Source organism: Callithrix jacchus, chromosome 3 (assembly GCF_049354715.1).
Source record: "Callithrix jacchus isolate 240 chromosome 3, calJac240_pri, whole genome shotgun sequence".
Taxonomy (NCBI): Eukaryota; Metazoa; Chordata; class Mammalia; order Primates; family Cebidae; genus Callithrix; species Callithrix jacchus.
In genome coordinates this window covers 150775001-150802393 of record NC_133504.1, presented here as the reverse complement: position 1 = coordinate 150802393, position 27393 = coordinate 150775001, and the positions used below count along the sequence as shown (strand labels likewise).

The following is a 27393-nucleotide window of genomic DNA, read 5'->3' as shown; positions in this document are numbered from 1 at the left end:
AGCAAAGGACTTGCTCAAGAATGAGTCTTGATTGCAAATGAGTATTGAATGCAAACAAACCGATCAGAGCTCATACCTACAATTACCTCCCCTATGGGACTATCACACTCAGGTGCCACCATCTCCCTGTCCTAATCACCCCAGGGCCTGGAATCAGAAAACTACAAAAATGGCTTTTATGTCCCAGAGCCCACTGAAATTATTTAAACTAGCCAGTCCTAAGCCTGCTCACCATGCCTGGTTTTTTTCATGGAAACCACAATAAAGTCCCTTGCCCTCATTTCCCCCTCCCTCGCTCTGCCTCTAATGACCCCTGATGCTTCCCTGGGTGGCTCCTGCATGGCATGGGAGTGCACCTCTTCTGTCCTCTCGGGAACTGTGAGTTTGTGAATTCTCCTTTCCGTGCCAATTTTTTTCTCATCTATTGGCCTCACCATTCCTGAATAATAATAAAACCTATGTTTTAAAGTAGCAGAGAATAATACTTTTTAAAAAGCTTATATTTATTACTTTGTGTCAGGAACAATGGTAAATGCTTTACACACAGGATCTCTCATTAAGTCCTTCCATCCTGATGAAGTAAATACCATTATTACCCCCATTTTCCAACTAAAGGGACTGAGGCTGGGACAGCCTCATTTCATAGCCAACATTTCACGGCCAGGAAATGATGGAGCAAATTTTAAAACAGAGCTTTCTGAACTTGAGTCTATAAAAATATGCTTCCTATCACTTACCTCTGCTCTGTTGAAAAATATCAGCAAATTCTTACACTTCCTTTCCATTCTTACTTTTCTTCTGTTGACTTATCCTTTTCTTAATAAAGATAAACTTGAAAAGAATACACCAAAACTTCTACCCTATAAATGGAGAGTGCCACATTTTTATCTATGTACAAATATTCCATGTATAGGTAATTAAGTAGAGCATAAATACTACCTCCTCACATCTTGAAAATAATAGAAAATAAGGAAGTCACAATCTCTGAAGACAATATCACAGAAATGCAAGTCAAAAATATATTGTAAAAATGTTAATGATTGACTAAACATCGTTAAAATGGCCGGCTTTGTAAGGAAAAAAATGTCTGTTTGTGGTTCTTCATAAAAACACAAAGAAAACACAGCAGGTTTGCATTTGGGCTGACATGCTTGAATTTCACATTTGTGGCATTCCCTGACAGGAAATCATCTGTCCCAAACATTTCATGTGTTCTGACTTTTTCATAAAGCAGAAGGTCTTGTTTCAAGGAATAATTACCTCTGAAAATGGAAATTTAAACAGAAGAAATTTTTTTTTAATTTTTTTGATCATTCTTGACTATGGTCAATAGTTGGAATTTTGTGTGCAAGAGGTAACTTTTGAGAGTTTGCTTTAAAAAATGATTTGCAAATGGGTAGATTTGTCATTCCCAGGACTTGCAGTACAGCTAACATTGTTGACTTGGTGTCTGGTACCTATATTAGATCATTTTCGTCTGTCAAAAAGTATTTTACGTCAACAGAACTTAGGAAGAAATGACGTAATAGAAGCACAATTCAGATAACAACAGAGGTCCCTGATCACTTAGGATATAGGAAACATTAAACAGCTGCAAATCTTCTTGGTGCTTGTCCAAAATTCTTACCAAGATTTTCATGAATTGACAATGAAAGAGTGATGAGGGCAGGCAGGCTTGCATTCTTGTGATCCTTTCTGCCTCAGGTGTATTTCTTCTTTGTATAGTCTTTGTCCTGCACTACAGTCAACCTTGATGTTAAATTCAGCTCATTTCTGGTTTCTCTGCACATCATACCTACAAAGCATATGTGAAAAGCATTTACTCAATGCTCAGAGTTGGGCATGAGGAGAGACAAAAGAGAGACTTGCTTTGTACTGAAAGGGACAGCTTCCACTTAAACATGGGCTTCTTCAAGGTCCTTTTGACTGCACAGCCTTTCAGGTTGCTTCGCCACACAGCCTCGGTTGGCCCCATCTTACCACTGCACATACTGTCACCTCATCCTCACCCCTCTAAGTTTCTTCCATCCTGTCCCCTTTCTTTGGAAGTAAAAACAAAGTATCTTTCTTGATTGCCTAGAACAGTGAGGTTATTCTCCTTTGCTGCCTTTGGCTCCTATTTCTCTTCCATCCTCAGGTCCACTTTTTCCCTCAAGATATCCCAAGATTAGGCCGTTCTCCATGATGCAAGTTTTTCCCTTAAAGGCTAATTGCTTGATGCAACTATTAAGAATTTTTGAAAACCCATTTAAAGTTCATTGCACACTAAATTAAGAAAACAGCTTTAACTCACTAACAGCTTCTAACAAGTAGACAAATTGATGATGCAGCCTAAAGTACATGGTTAGCCCAATTGTATGCATCAGTAAACAGACAATAAGCCTAAGATTGTTTGGTAAGACAAATTCCTAAGATTGTTTGCTATCTGATGGTTGCTGAAATTTAGCTTCTGATTAATGTGTTTTGGTTCACCTTTTGTGATATACAGTAGTCAACAAACAATCCAGGGTTTTTCCACGCTTTCAGTTGGTTACCCACGGTCGACTGTAGTTTGAAAATATTAAATGGAAAATTCCAGAAATAAGCAATTCATAAACCTTAAGTTGTGCACCATTCTGAATAGCATGATGAAATCTTGCACCATTCTGCTTTTTCCCTTGGGATGTGAATCATCTCTTTGTCCAGTATCTCCACACTATACATCCTCTCTGCCTGTTACTCACTTCAAAGGCTTCTAAGTGTCATAGTATAGCGGTGCTTATGTTCAAGTAATCCCTATTCCACTTCACAGTGGTCCTGAAATGCAAGAGGTGTGATGCTGGAATATTGTTACAATTATTCTATTTTACTACTAATTATTGTTGATATCTCTTACTGTGCCTAGTTTATAAATTATTAGCGGTATATATGTACAGAAAAAACATCAATATGTAAAGGCGTTGGTACTACCCTTGGTTTCAGGAGTCCACTAGGGTCTTGAAATGTAACTCTCACAGAGAGGGGAGCACTATTTTATAAGCCTACTCTGATCGTGTCATTACTAAAACATAGGGAAAAAGTGGTGATGACTATATTACCAATTCATGTATTTTTAGCCATATACTTGGACTGTATATAGAGCTATAGGTGTTTTTCTATTTCTTCAACCAAAATTTTTGTTCTCCCTGGCTGGAGTGCAATGGTGCTATCTTGGCTTATTGCAAGTTCTGTCTCCTGGGTTCAGGCAATTTTCCTGCCTCAACCTCCCAAGTAGCTGGGATGACAGGTGGCTGCCATCATGCCCAGCTAATTTTTGTATTTTTTTTTTGGAGAGATGGGTTTTCACCATGTCAACTTCTATCTTTTAGAGATGGTAGGATGCCCTTGTAACACTGCCGTTTTTCCCTCCTGGTGGGCCATTTGTTATGTATGATGTAAAATATACTTTTAGTGAGTCCCTACTTTGCTCTTTTGCTTGTCTTAAATATGATTATCTTATTATTGTTTTTAAATCCACCTTTGGCAGGAACTAAGTTCTATTATGCATCAGTGGATGATAATTTGGTATAGGGCTTGATGCTAGACTTTGCAGAGGGTCAAACTTGCTCTCTTATTTGAGTTTTGCCTCTTGGAAGGTATCCAATTAAAAATGCTGAATTCAGGAATCAATGACAGTTACGTATTCTGACTGTGAGAAAAAATTTCTAAATTTATGTGATGTTTTCCTGGAGGACAAATGTTTTTATTTGTACTTGTAAAAACACATGTCCTCAGTGGTATGCGTGTCTCACTGGAAGCATCCAAATGACTTCTTTGTAAGTGTGTGTGTTACCTCCTTCTATTTTAGGTGATTCATCCCTGAACACTGGGCTACATGTATGAATGCTATGTTTTTTCCTGCTTTCTGTACCCTTTTATCCAGCTTAAAATTTCCAGGGACAGAAATAAAATAATTTATCTTGATATCCTAGAAAAAAGAGGTATTGAAACTTATGAATGATGTAGACAAGACCTGTATTGAATGATGATATGGTTTGGCTCTGTGTCCTTATCAAAATCTCACATCAAATTGTAATCCGCACAGGTGGAGGAAGAAACCTGGTGGGAGCTGACTGTATCACAGGGAGGTTTCTCCCATGCTGTTCTCATGATCGTGAGTGAGTGCTCAAGAGATGCGATGCTTTAAATGTGTGTGATCTTCCACCCCTCCCCCAGTCTTTCCTATCATCCTGTGAAGAAGGTCCTTGCTTCCCCTTCACCTTCTGTCATGTTTGTAAGTTTCCCGAGGCCTCTCAGTCATGCTTCCTGTGAAGACTGTAAAACTATGAGTCACTTAAACTTCTTTTCTTCATAAATTGCCCAGTCTCAGGTAGTTCTTTATAGAAGTGTAAGAATGGGCTAATCAGAAATTTGGACCAGGAAAATGAGGCATTGCTATAAAGATACCTACAAATGTAGAAGCAACTTTGGAACTGGGTACAAGCAGAGGTTGGAACAGTTTGAAGGGCTCAGAAGACAGGAAGATTAGGGAAAGTTTGGAACTCTCTAGAGGCTTGTTGAATGGTTGTGATCAAAATGGTGACAGTGATATGGATGATGAATTTCAGGTTGAGTGGTCTCAGATAGAAATGAAGAACTTCTTGAGAACTGGAGCAATGGTCACTCTTGTTTTACTTTAACAAAGAGACTAGTGGCATTGTGCCCCTGTCCTAGGGACCTGTGGAACTTTGAACTTGAAAGAGATGATTGAGGGCATCTGGCAGAAGACATTTTTAAGCAGCAAACTATTCAAGAAATTGCCTGGCTGCTCCTAACAGCATATAATCATATGTGTTCACAAAGAGATGATTTGAATTTGGAAATTATGTTCAAAAGGGAAGCAGAACATAAAAGTTTGGAAAATTTTCAGACCATTGGTAGAAAAGAAGAAAACATTTTCTGAGGTAAAACTCAAGCTGGCTGCAGAACTTTACATAAGTAAATAGGAACTGAATGTTAAAAGCCAAGACAATGGGGAAAATGTCTTGAGGGCATGCCAGAGACCTTATTTACTGCCTATCACATTACAGGCCTAAAGGCCTAGCACAGAAAAATGGTTTTGTGGGTCAGGACCCCACTGCTCTGTGCAGCCTTGGGACATGCACCCTGCATCCCAGCCACTCCAGCCCCAGCCATGACTAAAAAGGGACAAGGTACAGCTTGGGCCATTGCTTCAGAGGGTGCAAGCCTCAAGCCTTGGTGGCTTTCACTTGGTGTTAGGCCTGTGAGTGTGCAGGAGACAAGAGTTAAATTCTGTGACCTTCTCCCTTGATTTCAGAGAAAGTATGGAAACATTTGAATGTCCAGGCAAAAATCTGCTGCAGGGGTGGAGCTCCCATGGAGAACCTCTACTAAGGCACTGCAGAAGGGAAATGTGGGGTTGGAGCCCTCACACAGAGTCACCACTGGGCCACTGCCCAGTGGAGCTGTGAGAAGAAAGCCACTGTCTTTCAGACCCCAGAATCATAGATTCACTGACAGCATGCACCATGCACCTGGAAAAGCCATAGGCACTCAATATCAGGCCATGAAATGAGCCGTGGGTGCTTTACTCTGAGGAGCCACAGGGGTGTAACTGCCCAAGGCCTTGGGAGCTCACCCCTTGCATCAGTGTGCCCTGGAGACATGTAGTCAAATGAGATTATTTTGGACTTTAAGATTTGATAACTGCCCAGCTGGGTTTTGGACTTGCATGGGGCTTATAGCCCCATTTGGAAGGGAGTATTTACCCAATGCCTGTAACCCCACTGTATTTTGGAAGTAACTAATTTGTTTTTGATTTTACAGGTTAATAGGTGGAAGGAACTTACCTTTTCTCAGATGAGATTTTGGGCATGGATGCTTGAGTTAATGCTGGAATGAGTTATGACTTTAAGAGACTGTTGGGAAAGCATGATTGGTTTTGAAATGTAAGGAGCAAATGTGAGGAGGTGAAGGGATGGAATGACATGATTTGGCTCTGTGTCCCTACCCAAATCTCATGTCAAATTGTAATCCCCACATGTTGGGGGAGGAACCCGGTGGGAGGAAATTGGATCATAGGGGCAGTTTCCCTCATTCTGTTCTCATGATAGCGAGTGAGTTCTCATGAGATCTGGTGGTTTAAATGTGTTTGGCAGTTCCCCTCTCCTTTTGTTTTTCCTGACACCATGTGAAGAAGGTCCCTGCTTCCCCTTCACCTTCTGCAATGATTATAAGTTTCCTGAGGACTCCCAGTCAGGCTTCACATTAAACTTGTGAAATTGTGAGTCAATTAAGTCTCTTTTATTCATAAGTTACTGGTAGCCCTTTATAGTAGTGTGAGAACAGATGAATACAAACGAGTTTAGTGTCTGGCATTTTAATTGCAAAATGTATCTGTTTGTGGTGGTAGCCTTTGAAAGACTGGTTGAAATCATTTTACTATTGTAGCACAATCTTCGGCTTTAACTCTGTGCCACTTTTTTTGTGGACTCCTGTAAATTGATTAGGTTCTTTTTTCCAATGTTGAATCATTTTTGACAATGAGGGTAATACTGTATCATCCAACCTTATTTTGCTCTAGAGCAAATTACCACTGCAAGGTGAGAGATGGTGGCCAGCTCGCAAACTATAAACACCAAGGGTTCAAGCCACTAGTTTTTGCCTTGCTGTACTGAGTTATTCTAACACTAACATCCAAAGTAGGAACTACTCCTGAAAAAGTGACACTCCACATGTGGGTGAAGGGCAGGGAGACCAAGTATTAAGCAACTATTTCTTGGTTTTTAATCTTGAGAATTCTTGTCCATTGGGGAGGCCAAAGTTTGGAAAGAATTCTACAGCATGGTCTTCATGAAGCAAATGTTGATCAGAAATGAATATGAATCTGGTCCCATGCTAGGCACCAGTTATAGAGTGTTGAATTAAATAGATGTTTTTTCTGCTGACATGGGGCTTAAATCCTACTGTGTTGGGAAAGGGGAGCAGTGGAGGAGCAAGTAAATAAATATGCACTCTATTACAGATTGAACACTAAAAGTGGGTTAACTAATAGATTCTGGGATTGACAGCAATTAGGAAAAGAAGTTAATTAGTTTGGTGATCAGAGAAGACTTACTTGAGAATCTGAGACTTAAAGCATTCCAGTGAGGCCATCATAAACTTATCCTGGGAGTTGGACCTTCTGGCATTGGAGATTTTGTACATTCAAGCACGTGCTGATGCTTTAATGCAAGAAGAAGCTGGGATTATTCTAGGATCTGGAAGAAAATGGAAAGGAAGCCCAGTGAGACTATTATGATCATCAGACAGAGATGAGGTTGTGAAGTAGGGTTAGAGTAGACAGAGTCATGCTGCACAGGATCCTGTAGATCAGGGTAAAGAGTTTCACATCAGATATAAGTGGAAACCAAAGGTATTCAATGTTTTAAATCAGAAGACTGCCAGTGAAGTGATCATTGATGAGTTTCTAAAAGATCATTTTGGCCTCTGCCAGAAGAGGAGGCTGGAGGCGAGTAAGAATAAAACCAGGGAGATGGTGGACCCCAGAAATGGCGTGTTAGCAGTAAAGGTGATAAAAATGGATGCATTTAAAATACATTGCATGTAAATCAACAGGACTTACTGATGAATTGAATATGGGATGATGAAAATAGAGGACTTATGGTCAATGGCTAGAATATTGGTTTGAGTCAGAGAACATTTGGTAATGCCATTTATCGTTTAGTAGCTATGTGCTTTTGTAAAAGCCCAAATTGTTTCCATATGAGAGTTTTTGCTTTGGATCTTAGAGGCTTCCCCATTCTAATAAATTTCTTTGGCGTTTATGCTCACACCTCATAATATTGTAACTGGCTAATGTTATATTTTAAAGTATTTTTCCCATTTTGTTTCATTTTTACAATGTTTCCAAGGCTCTCTTTATCTTAACTTTTTAGTTTTCTGTGACTCTGGTTATAATACCTTATTCACTAACATCTTTTTTTTTTTCTAGTTTTCATTAGTTTTATCTAGTTTTCATTAATTATATTAAATTTCTTTTCATTTTTGGAATGAAAACTTTTTAAATTTTTAGTTTTGCTTCTTTTTTATTGTACTTTAGGCTCTGGGGTACACGTGCAGATCATGCAGGATTGTTGCATAGGTACACACATGGCAATACAGTTTGCTACCTCCATCCTTCCGTCACCCACATCTGGCATTTATCCCCATGTTGTCCATCCCCTATCTCCCCACCCCCTCCATGCTGTCCCTCTCTTGGACCCCACCAACAGACCCCAGTGCGTGGTGCTCCCCTTCCTGTGTTCATGTGTTCTCTTTGTTCAACACCCGCCTATGAATGAGAACATGTGGTGTTTGATTTTCTGTTCTTGTGTCAGTTTGCTGAGAATGATGGCTTCCAGATTCATCCATATCCCTACAAAGAACATGAACTCATCGTTTCTTATGGCTGCATAGTATTCCATGATGTATATGTGCCACATTTTCCTTGTCCAGTCTATCATCGATGGGCATTTGGGTTGGTTCCAGGTCTTTGCTATTGTAAACAGTGCTGCTGTGAACATAAGTGTGCATGTGTCCTTATGATAGAATGATTTATAATCCTTTGGGTATATACCCAGTAATGGGATTGCTGGGTCAAATGAAATTTCTATTTCTAGATCCTTGAGGAAGCACCACACTGTCTTCTACAATGGCTGAACTAGTTTACACTCCCACCAACAGTGTAAGAGTGTTCCTGTTTCTCCACATCCTTATCAGCATCTGTTGTCTCCAGATTTTTTAATGACTGTCATTCTAACTGGCATAAGGTGTTATCTCAATGTGGTTTTGATTTGTATTTTTCTAATATTCAGTTATGGTGAGCATTTTTTCATGTTTGTCAGCCTCATATATGTCTTCTTTTGAAAGTGTCTGTTCATATTCTTCACCCACTTTTGAATGGGTTTGTTTGTTTTTTCCTTGTAAATGTGTTTTTGTTCTTTGTAAATTCTGGATATAAGTCCTTTGTCAGATGAGTAGATTACAAAAATGTTTTCCCATTCTGTTGGTTGCCAGTTCCGTCTAATGATAGTTTTTGTTTCTATAAGTATATTTTAATTTCTTTTCATTTTTTCATCTTTTTAGTATTTATTATATTAACTTTCATCTATGACTGTACCTCAGTAAATAGCAAGCAAGATAAATGATCATTGCATGGATACATTTTCTCTTTGCCCATCTTCTAAAAAAGAGGATGGTGTATTTACTCTCTGGATGGTCCCAGACGAGACCTGCCTATGTCTTTTAACAAACAACCTGTAATTTGCTCCTGTGTTTCATGAGAGGGGAAATAGGAGATACACAGGTCAAAATTTCTTTACAGCACAAGTTTGCCTTTATTAGCGGCACAAGCAAAATGCTGAAAGTGTCTATGAGGCACAAGACCTATGACCACATTTAAAATCTATGTTCTTAACATAACTTCCATCAGTGTGCATTTGACAGATTTAATATATCACTATCATAGTGTGTGATTATAATAATAGTAAAAGTAATTTATTAAGCATTTACTATGTTCTATATTGAACTGTGGTTTGCCATTATTAGTATCAGGCCTATTCCCATAGTATCCCTAAGAGGTAGATATTATTTTAAATATTCTTATGAATAAATAAAGTGACATTTACTGAAGAAAAGCATGATCCTTAAAGCTAAATAGACCTGGGTTTGAATTTTGACCCTGCCAACTGTTGGTTATGTGATGTTGAACAAATACTCTTGTAACACTTGTACTTTTATATCTTTGTATTTGTTTCCCTGTTTTTAAGACTTAAAATTTTAAAAGACAACTTGCAGGGATGCTGTGAAGATTAAATAAATAATTCTTAAAGAGCATCTTGTTATATTATTAGAGCTTTCTCTTTTTTTTTTTTTTGAGACGGAGTTTTGCTTTTGTTACCCAGGCTGGAGTGCAATGGCGTGATCTTGGCTCACCACAACCTCCGCCTCCTGGGTTCAGGCAATTCTCCTACGTCAGCCTCCTGAGTAGCTGGGATTACAGGCACGCACCACCATACCCAGCTAATTTTTTGTATTTTTAGTAGAGATGGGATTTCACCAGGTTGACGAAGATGGTCTCAATCTTTTGACCTCGTGATCCACCCGTCTCGGCCTCTCAAAGTGCTGGGATTACAGGTGTGAGCCACCACACTGGGCCCCAAGCTTTCTCTTTAGAGTCTGTTACTTTGTCATTGCTCAACCTTCCTCCTCCTGTACCTCTTATAACATCTTCCTGGCATTGCCATATCTATGGAAATATCAATCGTCCTCAAAAGATCATCACAGAAACCTTGTATCTTTCAGAAAGTCTCAAGCTTGCTTTCTTCAGATGCCACAGAGACCAAGACAAAGGAACATTATGAAGAAATACCAGGCTTTGTTCTCAATCTAGATTTAGAGACCTGGGTTTATGAATCCTTCATGGATACTTAACTCCTTGGTTTGCCTCTCCAAATCGGACACAGTTCTGGCAGGTAGACTCCCTGGAGAAATAGAGAAAAAGAGTCTAAAATTATGGACAGAGAATCTTTCTAGAGAAGGTTATTATTGCCACCCTGTTTTACTTCTTTTCATAAACATTATAGCTAATATAAATTTTTAAATTTTGGATATTAGGGATTATGCTATCCTCCACCTCTCTCTAATGTCATTTTCTTATCTCTATCTACTTATATTTAAATTTGTATGTAAACATGTATCTACACATAGATCTATATGTATTAGTCCATTAAGGCTGCTATAAAAAACACCATAAACTGGTTGGCTTACAAACAACAGAAATTCATTTCTGTCAATTCTGAGGCTGGGAAGTCTAAGATCAAGGTGCTGGAAGATTTGGTGTCTGGTGAGAGCCCACTTCCTGGTTCATACATGGCCATTTTTCCCTGTGTCCTCACATAGTAGAAGGGACAAAACAGCTCTCTGGGTTCCCTTTTGTAAAGGCATTACTCCTAGGCCTCAGGGCTCTGCCTTCATAACATAATCACCTTCCAAAGACTCCACCTCCTATACTATCAAAGTAGGGGTTAGGATTTGAACATATAAATTTTGCTGTAGACATTCAGTCTACAGCAATATATTTCTCTCGATGGATATTTCTATATATCTGTCTATATGTTTATCTATCTATATATCATCCATATGAATCATAAGCTAGTGATTCAAACAAGGTATGCGTTTATTTGTCTTTTAAGTGGGTTGGAAGAATCCAGGGTCATAGATTTCTCTGCTTCAAGAGTGACTCTTCTATACTTGTTGCATCTCCCTTTAGGGTGAGCCATCACTTTATGGTTAAAAATAGCTCAACCCCATCACATATTTTCCAGAAGGTAAAAAGAGGAAGTGAGCAACTTGCTTTTAAGAGTATCACGCCTGTAATCCCAGCACTTTGGGAGGCCAAGGCAGATGGATCACCAGAGGTCAGGAGTTCGAGACTACTTTGACCAGCATGGTGAAACCTTGCCTCTACTAAAAATACAAAAAATTAGCCAGACATGGTAGCAAGCATCTGTAATCTTAGGTAATTGGGAGGCTGAGGCAGGAGAATCACCTGAACCCAAGAGGCAGAGGTTTCAGTGGACTGACATCGCAACATTGCACTCCAGACTCTTGTGTGACAAGAGTGAAACTCCATCTCAAAAAAAAAAAAAAAAAGAGTATGGCCTGGAAGTTTTATGCATTATGTTTGCTCATATCTTACTTATAAGGACTTCATCACATGGCTACAGCTAACCAAATGGGAGACAGAGGAATATCACCTTTCACTAAATGCTATGTCCAAATAGGCTACAAATTAGACTAGTATTTCTTCCACTATTCTTTTAAAAACAACAGGTTACTAAGGTGCTACGTGTGCCATTATCTCATTTATTTCTTACAACCCTACATGATGGAAATATTTTTCTCTTTGAAAAGTGAGATTTTGAGGGGTTAAATATCTTTCCCAACCTCACACAGCTAATAAGTAGAGGATTTCATATGTGGCTGAACCCACAATGTTAACCTGAATGTCACAGCCTCCCAACACATCCTCTTACCTAACACTTTTCTTCCCTTCAGGATTACAGGAAGATTCTCATCAGCCTTTTTTCTTGTTTTGAAACACGAAATAAATAGACTCAGAGATCTACCACAAAAGAGTGAAATCATTTAATTCATTGCCAATGTGCTGGTTAATTTCTGTTTTCCCTTCCATGGCCATTTTCTCCCTTTCTCTGGCCTACTTGGAATCTCATGAAGGAAATTACACAAGGGCCTTTGCCCTTTGACTTCTAGTTGGGTTTGGTCAGAGGGAAGCTGGAGCAGGATAGAGAGGCTGGGGGTATTTCCTCTGCTCCCTTCCTCCTGAGGCATAGTTTATAGTTGTTGAGTACGTTGTAGCCGTTTTCCCATAGTTACATGTCTTGTTTTGTTCTGTAGCACTGTACCTTCCCTATGACCTTTAGACCTAGGGGTGGTAATAGCTTCTCATCCTAGGGGTGGTAATAGCTTCTCATTGTTGACAGCTCCTGGTGCTTCATCCGGCTTCTTCGTTTATTTAACCTCATTCACACTTCTATTTTGGGGCCCTTTGTTAAACAATTTTTAATAAAATCTTTCTGTTTCCTGATAGGATCATAAAAGATAAACTGAGTTATCGTCATGAGTCCAAAGTGAACAATTATTGAGCAACATATGACTTGTTTGTGTTGTAGTGCCTTATAAAAACGGGATACCTGTTTCATTTCATGCCCATAAGCTTCAGTAAATTGTAGGGAGGTCTTTCTAGATGACAACTGGGGATGGCGTCTTTGATTCCTTGGTCATTTTACTAAGATAGTAGGATGAATAATAAAGGAATTTTTATTGAATGGATAAGCTGCAATGATGGATCTTCAGTAACCTACTCATGCCTAAATATCCTTGGATCCCATCCGGGATAAGAGCCCATTCAAGTTGTATCTCCCTCCTGTGAATGGAATTTTAATTGACACTTTGATCAACTAATTATATTTCTCAATTACTCTCACTATGTGAATCTTCTTCAAATATTCTTCCTGTTGAGTGATTCAATATCCATATTGTCCCAGAAAAAACAATCGACTCAGTTTTCCTTAGCAATATTGTTAGTAACTGTTCTCAGTTTTTTGACTCTTAGAGAGCCCTAGCTAGTTAAACCTCTCATCCTAAAGAACACTTTATGTATTCTACAATTTAGCTGTGGAATTTTATGACTGGAACGTCCTCAAATTTCATGCTACCTTTTCTTTTTAACAAGCCATAAAATTAGGTCTTTCTTCTCAATATCTTGTGTGAGAAATAATCATATATTAAGCCCAGCTACTCCATTCCCCTTATTTTTTTTTCAATTACATTCTTTTTTACTTTATTATGACATCATACAAAAACAATGTAAGACTTTGGTTAGCCTCCATTAATCTTTCATTATCGTTGACTCTGGACAGGAAATGTTTATGGACCACATTTTGTGTGCTTGACAATGATTCTTAGTTACTCTCTGGGAATTTATTACTACTACTTCTAATTAACAACTGTTAATTATTGAGTTCATACTACGTGTCATGCAATGTTCTAAACTCTTATATATTAACTCATGTAATTCTTACAACAACCCTGAAGACATTATTATACCCGTTTTACAAATGAGGAAATTGAATCTTTAATAGTTGAAGTTACTTGTCCAAGTTAACTTGGTAATGGAGGGGCTAAAATTTAATCCTGGATTTTATTGTTTTTTTTTTTTTTTTAACAGCAGCAACAACAAGAACCTTGGTGAGCTTAATCACCACATTCTAAAAATCAGTTTATCAACTGAACAAGCAAAAAACAAATAACCATTAAAAATGTGCAAAAGAAATGAAAACATACTTCTCAAAAGCAAATGTACAAGCAGTCAACAAACATGGAAAAATGCTCAACATCACTGAATTTTGGAGCACGATGAGATAACATCTCACACCAGTCAGAATGGCTATTATAAGTAAAAAAATAACAGATGCTAGTGAGGCTGAAAAGGGAATGCTTGTATTACTGTTAATGGGAAGGTAAATGAGTTCAGCCAGTTTGGAGAGTTCTCAAAGAATTTAAAACAAATCTGCCATTTGGCCCCGTATTCTCATTACTGGGTATGTAGCAAAATAAAAGTAAATCATTCCACTAAAAAGGCACATCCACTTGTATGTTCATCACAGCACTATTCACAATAGCAAAGACATGAACTCAGCCTAGGTGCCCATCAGCAGCCATGAAAAACCATAATGCAGCTCAAAAGAAGAAGAAAATTATATCCTTTGTTAGCAAAATAGATGCTGCTGGGGGCCATTACCCTAAGTGAATTAACACAGGTACAGAAAATAAAATACTGCATGTTCTTACTTATAAGTTGAAGCTGAATTTTGGGTACTTACGGACATAAAGATGGCAACAGACACTGGGGACTATTAGAAGCGGGAGGGATGGAGGGGAGCAAGGTTTTAAAAATTAACTCTTCGTTGTCATGCTGTCTACCTGAGTGGTGTGATCCATTTCACCCCAAACTTCAGCATCATGCATTAAACCCAGGTAACAAACCTGCATATGTACCCCTGAATCTAAAATAAAACTTTAAATCACAAAAATAAATAAAAATGAAAATCGGTTTATGCGAAGATAGTCTGGGGACACAGCAGGCAGCAATCTTAATCTTTTACATAGAACCAGTCTTTTGGTTTCTTCTAGCTCAACTCCCAGCATTGCCTGTTTTGTAGCCTCGTGACTTGATATTACTTTTATATAATTTGATATTAATTCTGCGGGAATGGAAGAGATGGCTTTCTGCCGTAGAGGAGCAAATAGCACATCCTTGAGATCATCTAGTTTGATAATATGGCTTTATTATAAAAAATCAGGATTGGCCTCTATGGGAAATTGTTCTTTACAATATGCTGAAAAAAGTGGCTCAGCACTAATTAGATAGAACTAAAATCACTGTCTTTGGTAGTCATTTTCTGACACCCAAAGGTCTGCATTACATAATTGCAAAAAACAAGTCAACTAGTTTAGTTAATTTTGCAGTTAATTCTTTCTGCCAGAAATACAGAAAAACCATGCTCTTTAGGATGAGATTATCCATGGGAGCCTTTACTGCATTTTTAAAGACACTGGTGGGATATTTACACCTGCCTTGAATATTTTCAGGCCTAAGTGTTTGGCATAGAACTCCAGGCACTCATTGGGGTCTGCTCATGTGCTGGAAAGATCCAGAGCTGATTTCTGAAGTTAATTCTTTGTTAGTGGGCTCAGGTGGCTCATCTCCAGGCAGAGTTGATGTAACCTCCCATTTTCAGTGGGCATGTTAGTTACAGCAACAGACATTTACTGAACACATCTTTTGGCAGGCATCATGTTAGGTACAGGTTGAACTTCTTCAGTGCCAGCCCTGCCATCTGCTCTCCTGATTACATAGCAGAAGGAGCCTTCATCAGCCAGTCCTAAAGAGTTGTATCCTCTTGGCCCTCATCAAAGAGTGCAACCTCCAGTGGTTTGCGCTTCAGTTCCCATCAAATGCCCAGCTGAGAGAAGCGATAGGTGTCATTTATCTAGTGTTCATCCTTCTCACTCCTCTGTGTATCTGGCCTTTTACTGTTATGTCACATCAGTGTGGTCCCTATCGCTTTACAAAGGTGCATTTTGATATATGCCTTGGCTTGTTTTTCTATTTGAAATTATCAGTCACTATAAGAAACACTCATTTGGAACTGAATGCTGTGTTTACTCCAAAAATGCTGAAGAAATTAATATAGCAAATACTTATTGATTGTCTATGGTGCACTACACAAAATGCTGTATGCTTGAAGAAGGCAAAGCTCCCAAAATCACCACTGGACTTGCTGTGCAGTGGAACAAAATGTGATCTGAGAGCACAAAGAAGGAAATGACTGATTTTGTTTGTGAAAATCAAGAAAGCTTTATTGAGAAAGTGACATTTGAATTGGGTTTGGAAGGATGTATAGGAGTTTTCCACGAGGTGGTGGGCAGAAGGATAGAAGAAATATCAGGCAAAAAATGGAGCATGTGTAAAGGCATAAAATCTCATGCAAAGACCTAGGATGTCAAGGAGAAGGAGAGAAATTCACGGTATCAAAAACTTATATCAAAAGACAGGCCTGGAAATATTTGTGGAACTAGATAGTGAAGGCATTTGTAGGCCATGCTAAAAGAGTTTGTGTTTTACCGTAATCACTAGAAGATTTTCTAACAAATAGTATGAGGTAAACAATAATATTTATTTATCTTTGCAGATGATAAGTAAATTGCTAGGAGGCAGTTAAGTGAGAGGGAAAAGGCGCCTGGTTTAAGTTAGAAGAAGGGCTAAAAACTTGTAGTGGTCAGCTGTAGGAGCCATTTCTGTAATAGCATTTATTTGGAAACAATATTTGTATGGATATTAAAAATACAAGAATACTATATATTATATCAGCCAGTTCATCCAAAGTCTCATATAAAATATTCTTTAGACTACTGTGCTTAGAAAAATGTTTCATCTAAAAAGTTAGCTCAGAATCAAATTTAAGGCTCAGCCATAGCTATAATTTTGATATTTATTTATAGTATTTCCTTAAATTCCCATTTAATTTCTATTATATTATACTGTGGTATAGGTATTTTATTGCAAGCTACTTTCTTATGAAGATGAGGTGGTTTATGGCTAAATATAAAGTAAAATGAATGAAAGCAAATGGTGACTACAAAAGCACATGTATGTATAATAATATTTGGTAGCACTGTTGTTCCTATTAGTTGCCCTCCTTCATTCTGTCTTGTGTGCTCAGTCAACTACTATTCTTCCTAAAGATAAAAACCTAATGATTGCTTTGTGGAGATAGCCTTCCTTAGCCTTGATCAGGTTAAATCTGCCTTACTATTTGTGTTCTTAGCATCTTGTAGCATGCCCCTTTTGTACTATTTACAACAGTTATAAATAAGTTTACATTTATTTGTGTAACCTTTTGTGTAAAGTCTCTCTCCCAAAAGTACATTTCCTCAGTAACAGGAAGCAGTTGTGTGTGTGTGTGTGTGTGTGTGTGTGTGTGCTCATGTGTAGCTCTTTTGCTTATTGTATAGCTCTAACACAGTACAGTGCCTAATTCCTAATAGAGACTAAAAATAATATTGAACTAATGGATAAGTGCATGAATGAGTATGGTAGCATCCTTTTACACATTCACAGGTGATATGGTAAGTGTTTATTTGGCAATCTCAGTTGGCAGAGAACTGATTTCTTTTCCTACCTTTTTTTTATTCCTTGAAGGTGTGTGTGTTTCTTCCTTGATGATTCATAGAAAAGGAAAAATTAAACAGATTATCTTACCTTTGTCTGTGAAGCTTGTTACATAAATGTAAAACAAAGTGTCTTGTTCACGTGTTACAGTTCACTGCTCTGAATTTTAAGTTGTGAAGTATTTGAGCAAGGTAGAGTTTTTTCACGTATTGAAGAGTAAAGAGATAGGTTATTTCCTGGAATATGCAATCATTCTAAATAACTGAAGAAGTTGCAATGCTGAGATTTAGACAAAAAGAACTTGGATATTTCATAGCTTCTCTGGCATGTTCATTCTGGATGTGGAGTCACTGCAGTAAAAGCTTTCAATTCACTTGAGCTTCTTGGGTACCTAGTCAACAGTGAGTTCAAACGACAGGCTCTCATATTCCCCAAACTAGGAGTTCTCTGTAACATTTTTCACTAATACAATTACGCTGTATCAGTGAGCAGGCAGCTTGCAGGATGAATGGAAAGAGTGTAGGTTTTGGAGTCAGCTCAACCTGAATTCAAGATCAACCCAAGCCTTGTAATGACTAACTGAAAGACTCTGGGAATGCTCTTTATTCTTTTTAAACTTTAGTTTCTTTATTTAAAAAATTGAGATAGTTCTTTTATTAAAAAATGCTTACTTTGCACCAATGCTTAAAAGAGCCCATGTTTGTGAAGCACTTATTACTATTATCGTTATTTTCAGGTTATATTAATTTTAATTAAAAAATGATTCAGAATTAATAAAAAATATAGCAGAAATATTTCCATAGGTGTCCTGGAGGTCTCTATGCCAAGTAATAGAGTAAACAATTTCCACTAGCATAGAATTGAATGGTGGAGTCTATATAAAAACAAACTTATATTTGACATTCTTAGCTAAATACCAACCAGGAAAAGATAATTTCCTGAGAATGTCAATGTGTCAGGAAATATACTCTCTTTTGAAGACACAGAAGTTTCTTTATAGATCAAGTAATAATTAGAGTCTTTGATAAGAAAAAGTGAGGGGATGAGACCTTTGAAATATGCAAATGCAGTGGAAAGTGGGGCAGATTGAGATTTACCCTGATAAATGCTCCAAACCTCAGTATGGGAGTGATCTATAATTTTCCCCTAAAATGTGCTAACTAGGCTAAAATCTCTATTCTGCTATTGCTGCTGCTGTGCTTAGGATCAAAGAAGACAATCATCTGATTTTTTTTTGTCCCCTGTAGAATCTTGCTCTTAGGCTTGGTCATGACAGGGTCTAGTGGAGGGCAGAGATCTGGGACCCAGTTGGGTACAGTAGGCTTTGACTACTTTCAATTCTCAGCATGTGGCACAGGGACCAAAGGGCTGGCTCCAAGGAAAAGATCTGAAGGCAGGGCAGGGAGGGTTGTGGAGGCTGTGTTGAGTAGCAGCCTGGTAGCAGGCTGGTTGGGTGAGGGAAGAAGCAGGTGTTCTTCAGCTGCCTGTCCTCTGTTATGGAGTAGCCTTTTTACAACCTTAAGCTCATTACACCACCTGTATACTAGACAATGAGGTGTCTTGACAATCAGTGACCATTATGCCTTTAAGTTCTTTGCTTAATGTAAGCAAAGCTTGCATTTCTCCTGCAATGTGGAATCTTCTCTCGTGGTAGTAATGCTGCAGGAGCTATTTGGCTGAGGCAGAACAAATTTTATGTATTTAACAGTATTGATACAGGTCCTTTCTTGGAATATGCCGTGTACTCTAACCAACTGACTATGACACAATGCTACCATAAGGAAAGAGCCAGGAACGAGGTGTATGATAGCTTTTCTGGAACATTCATTTTGTTTGGAGTCATTGTGGGGCATTTTCATTTGTATGAGAAAAATGAGGCATATATTCTCTTTACTGCTTTAGTTCATGTATCAAATTCCCCAGAGTTCGTTCCCATTTTAACTTGGCTATCTCTTAAAAGAAATAGAACATAGCAAAGTAAAATATTACCAGTTATTACAATATTTAGACTTTAATGTTTTGTCATGGTGATTTCATTACCTTTGTTCTTACTTTAGAGGTTTCACATCTGTATTCTTGGCCGAATTACCACCAAAGAAAGAGATATAACTTGCCTCATAGAGCAATATGTATTCTCTGTAGCCCTGTGTATTCGTTCATATTGCATTTGAATATATCAATTTGATATTTTTGATGGTAATTATGACATAAGTTATACAAGATAGACTGAAATAAAATGAAACCAATAACTAAAGACTCCTATATATCACTATAATATTTTTAACCTATTTTAGAAACCTAATCCAGTCTTTGAGGTCCAGATCAAATACCACCAACCTCAGAAAGCTTTGTCTACCCTCCAAAAGCACATTTCTCCTCCCATTGTGATTTCCCAGCTTACCTTTTTTTATTCATCATTCATTTGGCACTTATTTTTCATTCGACACTGTGGGTTAGTTTTCTGTGCCTTTACAACAAAAATATGCTTTTACCTAAATGTATATAGTAACCTTCATAAGAACTACAAATTTTTAATTTTTTCCATGAGTCCTGCTTGGCACCCTATTTCACACAAGTAGGAATAAAAAATCTTTAATGTGTGATTATATTTTCCCCCATCTTTTTCATTAATCAAAAATGAATCCAATACCTATTCTGAGCCAGCAACTGTGCTGAGTGCCTAGGACAGTGTCAACAAAGCAGACTTGATCTTGGTCTTTGATTAGAAATAATTACTCCAGTTTTTCCCTCTTTCTTCTCTACGGGATTACGTTGGGAAGTAGAGTGGTAGAATGTGGGAAACAGCTGTACAGGAGAGAAAAATGGGGTGGCTGGAAGAAGCACACATTATCCCCTTTCTCAGATTCATAGCAATGTTTTAGAAGGTAAAAGCATCAGCTCTGGAGTATGTGCCCTACCTGTGTTTAAATCTTCTCTGTACATCTTCTTTGGGTGGCATTGAAATTGTTATTTAATCTCACTGAGGCTCAGTCTCTGCAAATAATAGCATCTACTACAGCAAAAAAGATGATATTTGTGCCAAACTGAAAATATCTGCTTAATTAGTGTTGGTAGTTATTATCTTGTTGTCATTGTTAGCTGCTGTTATCGTTACATGCATGGGTGTTAAGGAAGACCATGTCTAGTACTGCTTGGAGTAGGGCAGAGTTTACTGAGGGTGGGAATTTGCTCCAAGGATTCCTTTCCCAGATGGTAGACTGGCTCCAGGCACCCTAAGAAACCCTGAAATGTGTGCTGGGTCCTTCTGTATTTGGATTTAAATCTGACAGCTGTGGGTTTCCTGGAGCTTGCCTCCGTAGGCAGTTCTTCCCATACCTAAGGAGAGACTTACTAGATGGAAGAGTATGTGGCAGTAAGGAGAAATGTGTTCTTTTCTTTGGCATCCTAGTTGTACGTTTACTCAGCTTCAAAGAAAGAATTGTGTTCATTATTTTGTGGGTTAAACTTTTCTGGCTTAGAACTTATATTTTCTCAAATACTAACAAAATGGATTTTCCTCCTTACCCTCTCTTGTTAATAGGGTGCTGAGAAAATTTTGTCAATGAATGAATCAGGAGAACTGCAAGACCTCCTAACCAAAATTGAGGTAAATGTGCTTTTAGCAACTTATTTTTAGTAATCAAAATGTTAAACACATTTTGATGATAATTGAGTTTTTCTAATTGAATTCTCTCTCCCCATGCTCTTACAAATATGCAGTAGGATACATGTAGCAGTTTTAATTTGATATCATCTGCTATTAGGTTTGTTGCAGCTGGAGTGACTTCAACGTTAACTTTTAATGATTTCATACTATGAGGTGAGTGTTATGATCAGCTTTATTTGAGCCCAACTCTCTGTAATACACACACTGATGAGGTGTTTCAAGTCAGGAAATAGTCTTGAAGCACATTAAAATTTTTCTTTGACACAACTTTATTTTTTCCCACCGATCTTCCTACACGTAGAAGACCTTCCTACATCATTTACAAAGATTAGAGAAAAAGTTATTTCTCCAAAAAGCACATTTTAATCATTCCTGTGCTTATAAATATAGCATCAGAGAAATACTTATTCAAATATGTATAAAATTAATGTGCAACTAGAAAGCCCTTATTACCTCACTGCTAAATTATTTCATCAGACTGTTTCTCTCTATTTGTAAGAAGATTATATACTTTATTGTCCTGACTGGGACACTCTGAGAGTGGTAAGTGTGCGTTAGTAATTATTCTGGGACAGCAAATGTGAAACAGGACTTTCCCAGGAGAAATAGGTCATATGGTTATCCAGTGTCTATATGTCACTACTGGTTGTTATTGCTTTAGTCTTTCCTAACCTAATTTCTGATAAAGAACCCTGTGGTTTCTTGAGCTTTCTTACTACTATCGCTTTGTGCAAGTTGTTCTGTCTGCCTAGAATGCTGTTGTTCCAATTCCTCATTTCTCTTCACCATCTTCAAAGCCCATCTTCAGTATCAGTTCTTCCAACAGTCGTTTCTGATCTCCTCCACCTTTGAATTCCTATAACCCTGTTTTAAGGGGGCTTATAAAAGTCTTTTTTGTATTACTTTTTTTTTGGGTGTTTGATTCACGTCCAAACGTGAATGCTCCTTGATTGGAGGATTCATGTTTTATTTGTACTGTGACCTTGCCCAGAAGGGAAACAATAGATTCATTCATTCAACGAACATTTATTGAGTATCTACTGTTTACAGGTACTTTGCTAAGGGAGACAACAATGTCCTCTCAATGTACTGCAAGCATATAGGAAGAACTCAAAATCGTTTCTTATCTGTTTGTGTCATAATACAAACAATAGAGTATATTTAGATACTGTGGTCCACTGAGGATGATGGCCAGTAATATAGTGCTTATAAAGGGGGAGGATGCTTGGGCTTCAGCAAAATAACTTATTGTGGTCTGAGTCTAAATTCAAAAGCCATGTGATATATACAGAGAGTAAACTTGTTTTTGTAAAATGTTTTAAATTTTCTTTTTTTCCATAATTTATAACTTCTAAAGTATTATGACTTGGACATCAGAAGATTTTTAGCTTCTTCCTCAGCTCTGCTGCTGGCTGTGGGACTTTGGGCATAACCTTTTACCTTTCAGGATCTTGATTTCTTTATCTATTAAATCAGGGTGTGTACTTGCTCCTCTTAAAACTCCTCTTAGCTAAAAAGTCTGAATGAATGGATCTGTTTCTTTCCTTCTGTTCTCATATACTACTCGAATCCTAGAATTCATTCACTTACATTACCATGTATCTTTTTATTTAAACAATTTGATTTACATGTATTATTCTGTGCACATTTTAAACTTATTTAAGTGGTATTATGCAGTATCATTGATCTATTTACTTCTTGTTGCACCAATATCATCCTATTTTTAATTCTATGGTATAATAGCATTTTTAAGGATCTTATGGGATGAATAACCTTCGTGGCTTTCCTTTGTAGAGATTGATGATTGATTGAGCTATTCCGGACTTTTATTCCATTGAGTCTGTAATTCTTAGTTCTACAACTTGATCAACAGTACCATGGCAGATGACGTAATCTCTCTTTCTCCATCAGCTCAAAAACTTTAGAAAAGAAGATATTTTTCTCTTCATTAAGTCTGTCTTCATTCTACAGATGACATAAATAAGGCACAAATATTTTAGTTATTTTTAATGTTCAAAATAATGGTATGGCATTGGCTTTCTACTGTTACAGGAACTCTATGGTGCTATCACTATGTCCAGTTGCTTTGGCCATATAGTAAAACTGGAGGAGAATTTGTAGCCAATCAAGAAAGCCCAGAACTCTGCCTGAGAGGGAGCGGGAGTTTAAGAGGAAGTAAAGAGGCCAGATAAAAAGAAGCACTGGGAGAGCCATGCAAAGAGGATAAGGGATACAAAATATAGATCCAAACTCATTCCATGTTTCTGGTTGGCTTCTGACAGTAGAGTAGGAATTAAATATTCATGACAGATGAAAGATTTCAGTCCTTACTATGTAGCAAGATATATTCCTGGCGTTTTTTATGTATTAAATCATTGAAAGCTCACAACTCTGCTAAATGCGTTCTTTTATTATCCCCATTTTACCGGTAAGGAAATGGAGGTACAGAAAGATGAAATCATTTGCTCAAGAGTGTTTAAGTAATCAGTATTTGATTTATGATTCTAATCAGTCTGACTCCAAGCTCATGATGCTAATTAATCGTGAACCTATGCTGCCATGACTCGCAAATTAATTGCCTTGTAGATATCTAGGAAATCTGACTATATCATGACAGGACACAAAGCCTGGGAGAATAGCTTCCTAGGAGATAAGCTGGAAAAGGTTGTAGGTACAGGGATTAGGCTGGGTTTTGACATAGGGCTCTGACACTAGACAGATCCTGGCCAAATTCTAGTTTGCTGTTACTTGGGTTGCTACATGGTAGTCTATGACCATTCCTGGTCCTCATAATTCAGGTTCCAGTTTCTAGCAGTTATTTCAAGTAGTGGTGAAAAGAGAGACTTAGCAGCTGTGGTGGGCCATCAAAAATGGAGTCAGAAAATAATTTTTCTGCACCAAGAATCTTATCATATATCTCATGCAACTGAAAATTGCTCTGGAAGCTGAGTCAGTCTGATTTGTTGATGAAGATTATCGGTGGCCTCAAAAGTGAGGAGCTGGCCAAAGGCAGCAGAAGCTGGTAACACGTAATAGTTGGTATGAAGACGTGGACTCAGTAGAGCCATTTGTGCCAATGGGAACTGTGTTCATGAAATGACAGGTTGCAGGTAATCCTTCCACTAATATATGAGGTCCATTTATTTTGTTTCATTATTTACCTCTAGGGCCTAGAACAGGGATTGGCATATCCCAGGCACATGTAAATATTTACTGAGGGAATAAATAAATGACTTCTCTTTCATCCAAAGTTTTTTTTTTTTTTTGGAAGAGGCAACGCATTTAAGAGATGCAAAGAAAGTGAAAACTATTGTTTTATATAAAATAATATATGGCTGAAAGGATGAATGAAACCACCTTTTTTTGGTAAATGATATTTATTTATGTTAATAAATAGGCTAGAAATTAGAAGCAATGAGGTGTCTAAGGAGTCCTCACAAAACCATAACCAAGATGGATGGATAGCTAATCCTGCTGATGCCCATGCAGGGAGAGCCAGGGGAGCACTGAGATATATTAGCATATCACTGGTTCTGGCAGACACTGAATGAAAGATCTCAGATGGCAGAGAAGCTCTAAGTAAGCTTTGCCTTGTTATTTTTTTGAAAATATGAGTAAATAGTTTTGTTGTCATTTGTACCGACATTAACAACATACTGTTCATTTTCTATCCATTTCTTGGTAAATCTTATAAAAATTAATCTGATTCTCCCCTGAGGGCTGGTGACTGCTTATTTGTTCATGAAGAACCAAGCAGAGATTCCCAGCTACAAACTTAGGATATCAGAATGGCACAGGCTGTCTGTACAAGGCATTGGAGCTGTCAGAGGTTGTCCTGAGCTCCCTGGAGAAGTATAGCTCTGTATGATGGTCCTTCCTGGGGGAAAAAGGGGTGGGCATGGCCCGTTCTGAGGCTTCAGCAGCAGACACCACCTGCTTACCTGGGGAATCAGGCCATGTCATCTGCCTTTCTCTGAAATTAAAAAATCTATTTAAGTAGGTTTATGGCAGTCCATCCCATCTGGTTTAAGAATCAGACTCCTTATACATTTAGAATTATGAGCTACAAATTTCCCCTGTGTCTGCATTTTGTTCAGTGGTTTCTTTCTCAACTCTGCAAATTAAGGATGCCAGAAACACTGATGATGAGAAAATATTCTATTTATTTTTTTAGAAGCTTGGTCAGGCAGAGGGGTGTTTAGTAGGCATTTAAGCATTTGCGGAATTAAATTTCTGAATCTAGTTTAAAACAAAATACATAGAACAAGATGAATCATCTAGAGATGATTATAATGCCAGGCGTGTACTCCCTGACAATTTGTTTCATGGGTAATACTGCTTCATAGACAATCTGGATGATGAGGTGTATTGTCACAGAGGCTCAAATAAGTTGCTTCCTCTTTGGTAGGATACTTAAGGGACTTTCACGCTCTATTGGAATAGGATTTGATGATCTGAGGTTAAAAATAATAAGAGCTTAATTTCCTGATCTTGAAGAAGGCATGAAGACTCTTGATCTTAGCATCCTGTTTCTATATTGCATAACTGGGGATAAACTTATATTCTTAAAATTTGAGTTTGTGCTACAAAGGAAGTCTATTTGACTATCATTCATAAACTCTGCATTATCTTTGTCATTTTGGTCCCTTGTTAGAGACGTAAAACTTCTTGTGTACTTCAGTTGAGAAGACTGCAATAGGGAGCAGACCTATTCAAGACTTAAGGGTGAGACTGAGATCTACTATTAGGAGAACAGGGAAGTGTCTGGTTCACAGCTTTATTCCCATTGCCTTACACAGAGTCTGGCTAGTGAATACTCAATATATATTTGTGGAATGGAATGAATAAGTAAAAGGTCCCACTCCCTGAGTATGTATTGTTTAAAAACTCACAGGAATATATGAACAGAAAGAGGTAAAGTGGAGGGCGATTTCTCCTTCCTTTTTTCTTGAATTCCATCCCAAAGTGACTTGTCTCAACCCAAACCATTATTCAGAGGAGAGGAAACACAGTCTGTAGATTCAGTTCTCTGTATGCTATTCTAAACCCGGTCTGCCTGAATTCTTAATTGCTTGCAGGTCAACATTACCTGTAGTCAGTCTCTTCATTGAAAGTCGAAGGCAGTTTTGTTACTAATTGTAATGAAGGCTGTTTTGTTACTAATTGGTAATGTTACTAATAGTAACTAGTAATACTATTAGTAAAGTGGAAGTCTGTTTCATTAACTTCAGTGATTCTTTCTTCCTCCAGCTTGAAACTTTGTCCATGTTCTATGGGAAATTCCTAGCTCTATTTCTATCTTGATCTGTGGACAAAACTGTCTAAGGAAGGGTTAGACTTCAGGGCAACACTAATATAAGAGCATCTAATATAATCCAACTGGGTTTTCTTTGTACCTAATCTAAACTAAACCAGAATTTCAGTATAATAAAAGTGCTCTTTGAAAGATGTGGCTAGCCATGACTAAATTATTTATTCTTATTAGAATAGCAAATAGCAGAAATTGTGCTGGATGATGTAGCAGGAAGGGATTCCTGGGTGCTGAGGGGACACTGGGGAGCCTCCGTGGGTTGCCTCAAGACCCACTCCATTCCACCACCACTTTGGCTTTAGTCTTAGCATTTATCCTTTCAACTACATTACATTTGGGGATCTCAGGGTTAGGTAATTTTGAAAAAAAATTGATGCAAACAAACATGGAAAACCATTATCATAGTGGGAAGAACATGGATTTTGCTCATAAAGAGACCCCTCAATATTCAACAAGACCCCTTCGATATTCTAGTTATAGCTATATTATTATTATTATTATTTTTTTAAATTTTTTATTGGATTTTAGGTTTTGGGGTACGTGAGCAGAGCGTGCAAGACAGTTGCGTAGGTACACACATGGCAGTGTGCTTTGCTTTGCTTCTCCCATTCACCCACATTTGGCATTTCTCCCCAGGCTATCCCACCCCAACTCCCCCTCCCACTGGCCCTCCCCTTTTCCCCCCAATAGACCCCAGTGTTTAGTACTCCCTTTTCTGTGTCCATGTGTTCTCATCTTTCCTCACCCGCCTATGAGTGGGAATATGCGGTGTTTCATTTTCTGTTCTTGTGTCAGTTTGCTGAGGATGATGTTCTCCAGATTCATCCATGTCCCTACAAACGACACAAACTCATCATTTCTGATTGCTGCATAATATTGCATGGTGTATATGTGCCACATTTTTCCAATCCAGTCTATTATCAATGGGCATTTGGGTTGATTCCAGGTCTTTGCTATTGTAAACAGTGCTGCAATGAACATTCGTGTACATATGTCCTTATAGTAGAACGATTTATAGTCTTTTGGATATATACCCAGCAATGGGATTGCTGGGTCAAATGGAATTTCTATTTCTAAGGCCTTGAGGAATCGCCACACTGTCTTCCACAATGGTTGAACTAATTTACACTCCCACCA

General features: G+C 38.0%; 1 protein-coding gene across 3 annotated transcripts in view; it reads left to right on the top strand.

Moving 5' to 3' along the window:
• Window positions 1-27393, top strand: part of GRXCR1 (glutaredoxin and cysteine rich domain containing 1) — a 156446-nt gene that overhangs the window by 122465 nt on the left and 6588 nt on the right. Inside the window, exon 3 of one of the 3 annotated variants that reach the window (XM_002745885.5) lies at window positions 20820-20885. The exons of the other annotated variants lie outside the window; for them this stretch is intronic. Coding sequence (XP_002745931.1) covers window positions 20820-20885 — 66 coding nt within the window. The remainder of the gene's footprint in view (window positions 1-20819; window positions 20886-27393) is intronic. 3 annotated transcript variants of the gene reach the window in all.